The 5168-nt window shown below is 33.2% G+C and overlaps 1 protein-coding gene across 1 annotated transcript; it reads left to right on the forward strand.

Moving 5' to 3' along the window:
- Bm4388 (aconitate hydratase, mitochondrial, putative) lies at positions 1 to 5168 on the forward strand (the record flags this gene model as incomplete). The annotated part of the gene is made up of 15 exons (XM_001892919.2): positions 1 to 170; positions 255 to 393; positions 549 to 683; positions 816 to 963; positions 1241 to 1329; positions 1440 to 1560; positions 1723 to 1925; positions 2269 to 2466; positions 2757 to 2927; positions 3122 to 3290; positions 3623 to 3819; positions 3910 to 4041; positions 4178 to 4370; positions 4714 to 4835; positions 5031 to 5168. 15 exons carry the CDS (start codon positions 1 to 3, stop codon positions 5166 to 5168), a joined length of 2325 nt encoding a protein of 774 aa, XP_001892954.2.

Here is a 5168-nt window from a genome sequence, read left to right on the forward strand (position 1 = left end):
ATGTTATTGCGTGGTGTTGAATGCCCTATCTTAAATGCGCATCATAATGGACGACGTTTGCTACATTTATGCTCAAAACTTGGTGCAAGAGTACGGATGAATAATATCGAAGAAGAATCTGTATTACCATATGAAAAATTGGAAAGAAATGTAAATATTATACGACAGAGGTCAGTGATTTGAATAATTATGTAGAAAATGGAAAAGAATGGGAAATAATTTCGCAGTGTTTTTGATCATTCTTTAAATTTCAGATTAAAAAGGCCACTTACATTATCTGAAAAGATATTGTATGGACATTTAGATGAACCAGATAAGCAGGATATTGAACGAGGTTCTTCATATTTGCGACTAAGGCCAGATCGAGTAGCAATGCAAGATGCCACTGCACAGGTCCTGTTTTTTTTTTTATCTCAAATATCTTGGAAATTTGTCTTGCTATAAAAATACATTATTCAATGTTCATAAATGATCCAACAAAAACGATGCGATATTATTCTTTGGTGCAGAGAAGTTAACGATTATCACTGCACTTGCTTTAATTTCAGATGGCTATGCTACAGTTCATCTCTTCAGGACTTCCACAAGTTGCAGTACCATCAACTATTCATTGTGACCATTTGATTCAGGCACAGCTAGGAGGAGACCCTGATTTAAAACGAGCTAATGAACTCAATAAGGAGGTTCTTTTCTTCAAAATATTTTTCCTTAAATTATTGTTTTTTTATGTAAAATAATCAAGATGGACATTATTTTTAGTATTATATGCTAAAATTGACGTTCCTTTTTAGGTAATATAGTATATTTTATTTTAGGTTTATGACTTTTTATCCTCAGCAAGCAATAAGTATGGTGTTGGTTTCTGGAAGCCAGGAAGCGGTATTATTCATCAAATTATCCTGGAGAACTATGCTTTTCCTGGACTGTTACTAATTGGTACAGATAGTCATACTCCAATGGGAGGTATGCTTATGTTTGTTTTATTTTTTTCATTCATCACGAACTTCGATTTTTGTTTTCTTTTTTTTTTTTCTTTTTTGATTCTTGCCTTCTTCTTTAGGAGGAAAAAAGAAATTACATACATGAATGTTTTTTGCAACAACCATAAAAGTGTCATGAAAGTACTAATTAAAATAAGTTTTTAGTGAATTTTGCTTGTGTCGGACCCATTTGTTTACATTGTCTACGAGTTTTAACTTCGTTATTTAGTTTTAAAATAGATATGGAAACACATTTTCAGGTGGTTTGGGGGGTTTATGTATAGGTGTTGGAGGTGCTGATGCTGTTGATGTTATGGCAGATATTCCATGGGAGTTGAAATGTCCGCAAGTAACTTTGTTAAATATTTTGAAGTTTGAGAAACTTTGTCCTTCATATTTGTTAATATTTGTTCGCTAGTATTCTGATGCTGCAGCAGTTTAGCGAAGTCAAGGTTTTAGGTGATTGGTGTCAAACTGACAGGTGAACTCTCAGGCTGGACGTCTAGTAAGGATATTATCTTGAAGGTAGCAGATATACTTACTGTAAAAGGTGGTACAGGCTCTATTGTGGAGTATTTCGGTATGATTGATTTTTGCCACTATTCAGATAAGCAAATAAGTTTTTATATTCCAAAGACTTAATAAATCGCTGCAGTTCTTGCTAAGCTTTATTCAGCTGAAAAAAACTCTGCTTTACTACTTTAATAGTAAAAGTGAAATGAATTCAAAAGAATGGCTTCAGGTCCTGGTGTTGATTCATTATCAGCAACCGGTATGAGTACGATTTGTAATATGGGTGCAGAAATTGGTGCGACAACATCAATATTCCCCTTCAATGACAATATGGTGCAATATTTAAAAGCCACAAAACGAGAAGACATTGCAAAAGAAGCAATGCGGTATAAGGAAATATTGACACCAGACGAAGGTTCCGAGTATAATAAGGTTAGTTATGAGTCAGTGAGTATATATTTGCCTTCTGTAACTCTTAAAGGAAGTCTTTTTTTATTGTACATTTAAAATTTTTTTCGAAAGTTGAGAATAAATATCATGTTGTCTATGTTTTAGGGTCCTTTTAAATGTGATTTGGAAATCTAACTGCAAAAGAAATTGAATAATCATACCACGTTTTGAATTATACTTTTTGGTTTATGAATTTTGCAGACGTGAAAATGAAAAAAAAATTTTTTTTTTTTTTTGAGCTCTATCTTCAATTAAATAAAAAGTGTACATCTGGAGGACTAAGTTTGAGTCTTTTCAGATTTCTTAATTCAAATATAAATTTCAGCTGATTGAAATAAATCTAAGCACACTGGCACCACATGTTAATGGCCCGTTTACTCCGGATTTGGCGCATCCAGTTGATGCGCTTGGAAAAAATGCGCAAGCAAATGGTTGGCCATTGGAAATTAAAGTCGGTCTCATTGGTTCTTGCACAAATAGTTCATATGAAGATATGACACGGGCTGCAAGTGTTGCGAAACAGGTAATCGTTTAGCCGAATAGTTAAGGTCGGATTTTGCTATAACTTTCCAATTAGTTACTTGTTTATGGGTTTATCTATCTTTTACCAAAGTATCGTGCAGTATTCTTTTAAAGATCTGCATTTATGGTTAGAGTAAAAGTTCTTTTCCATCTTTGTCTTTCATTCATATCATGTTTGTGGGTCTCAGATATGAGAGTAAAAAGATTGATTGTTTCCAATCGATATGTTTTTTATCAGTGCTAATTGGTAATCTCTTCAATGAAATGAAAACTGCAGAATTTTTTTTCTAGGCTCTTGACAAAGGACTGAAGGCAAAAGCGAAATTTACAATAACACCGGGAAGCGAACAGATTCGAGCAACTATGGAAAGAGATGGCTTGACGGAGATTTTTAAAAGTTTTGGTGGTGTAGTACTTGCAAATGCATGCGGTCCTTGTATTGGTCAGTGGGATAGGAAAGATGTTAAAAAGTTAAATCTTACTAATTATTTTTTTCAATATTTTCCCTTGCACGTCTTGTGCAGATTTCTTTCATTTAGATGAGAAACAAAATTATGACACAAAAGATATTATGGAAGTTATTAATCAACCTGTTTTTTTAAGCAATCCAGTGAGTGCTTAATATAAGACTTGTTTCATTTTTTCTTTGATTTTAGGGTGAAAAAAATACAATTGTAACTTCATATAATCGTAATTTTACTGGTCGTAATGATGCAAATCCAGCAACTCATGCGTTTGTTACTTCACCTGAATTGGTTACAGCCCTGACTCTAGCAGGACGTCTTGATTTCGATCCTCGAACCGATGAGCTTGAAACTCCAAGCGGTAATTTTGTTATATCACATTATTCGTGTAATATTTTTGAGGTATGTGTTCTATATGTTTTTTAGAGATTTTTATGTCAGTACTATATTCCCTCAAAAATTTTTACATTAACTTATCATTTTTGTTCAGCTAAACATGTCAAAGAAAATATTTTCTGAGTTAATATCTTCAAAGAATGATTGCTGATTTAAAAGATATTTCGAAAGATGAAAGTGTCTAGTTTCGGTACACTGAAGAAGCTACGGTTTTTTGGTAGTTTTGATATGATGAGTACTTATGAAAATTTTGGCTTAAATGTTTTTATTTCGCAGTTGAAGGAAATGTTATTTCAGGTAGCAAATTCAAGTTGCAACCACCAAGCGGTCATAGCTTGCCACCAAAAGGTTATGACTCAGGTGTGAACTATTATCAGGCTCCATCAGGACACGGCAACGTTGTAGTCAATGAAAATAGTGAACGTTTACAACTTCTGAAACCATTCAATCCTTGGGATGGGAAGGATCTTGAAAATATGTTAATATTAATTAAAGTAAGTTGCACAGAAGATTAATCCAGTTTTCATTTTAGAATTTCATTATCTTCATGATTTAATTTTCGCTCTTGGTATTTTAAAATTCAGGTAAAAGGAAAGTGTACAACAGACCATATCAGTGCTGCTGGACCCTGGTTGAAATTCCGTGGACATTTGGATAATATTTCAAATAATCTATTCTTAACTGCTGTCAATGCGGAAAATGATGAAATGAACAAGGTAATTATAGTTGTTGAGTACTGCTTCGAAAAGATTTTATAATTAAATTTTTCTTCAAAGATTTTTGTAAACCGACAACACTCGATTTCAGGACTTTATTTATTAGATTATGGGAAAGAATTTCTAATTATTATAGGTTCGCAATCATTTGACGGGCAAGTATGATACGGTATCTCAAACGGCACGTCACTATAAGTCGGAAGGAGTAGCTTGGGTAGCAGTGGGTGACGAAAACTATGGTGAAGGCTCATCTCGTGAACATGCAGCTTTAGAACCTAGACATCTCGGTGGACGTGCGATTATTGTAAAAAGCTTTGCTCGGATTCACGGTAAGTATTTTACATTTTAGTTCGCTGTAAATTTAATCTGGAAAGAAAACATTTAACTTATTTGGCTTTCGCATTGTCAAGAACCTTTTGCTTCACCACAAATAATAAGATTTTTGAAACGACCGCTTTTAATATAGTCACATAATACTTCAAAATGTATAATGATTGTTTCAAACTCCATTCAAATTTTGTTGTCTTTTTACTTTAAATTAGCTGAAGTATTTTGATTTAGTGGATCTTACATAGGAGGCAATAAATTCCTTATAAATTGAGGTTGAATATATCAGGTGTTTTCAGTTTCTGAAAGCTTTTTTTGTGTCATCGAGATTTTTTTTTTTTTCAGAAACGAATTTGAAAAAGCAAGGCATGCTTCCACTGACGTTTGCTGATCCAAATGATTACAATAAAGTTAAGCCAGACGACAAGATATCAATTGTTGGTTTGAATGATTTTGCACCTGGCAAGGTTAGAACAACCTTTTCTTGTAAATTCTTTATTCAACACTATTACTTTTGTGTTGTTTTATTTTAAGATATTAATTCCTTATCAGGATGTGAAATTATACCTACATAACGTATGTGATTACGCATTAAAAAATTAGTTGACACTGTTGATGGTTCCATAAAAATTTCGAATCTTGAAGATTTGGTTTTTTTTTAGCCATTAAAATGCATCTTGAAACACGCTGATGGTAAAAAGGAGGAGATCTGGCTGTCTCACAGTTTTAATGCAGCTCAAATCGAATGGTTTAAGGCTGGCTCAGCACTGAATCATATGAAAGCAATGAAGAAAAAGTGA

Source organism: Brugia malayi (genome assembly GCF_000002995.4).
Source record: "Brugia malayi strain FR3 genome assembly, contig: Bm_v4_Chr3_scaffold_001, whole genome shotgun sequence".
NCBI classification, from domain to species: domain Eukaryota; kingdom Metazoa; phylum Nematoda; class Chromadorea; order Rhabditida; family Onchocercidae; genus Brugia; species Brugia malayi.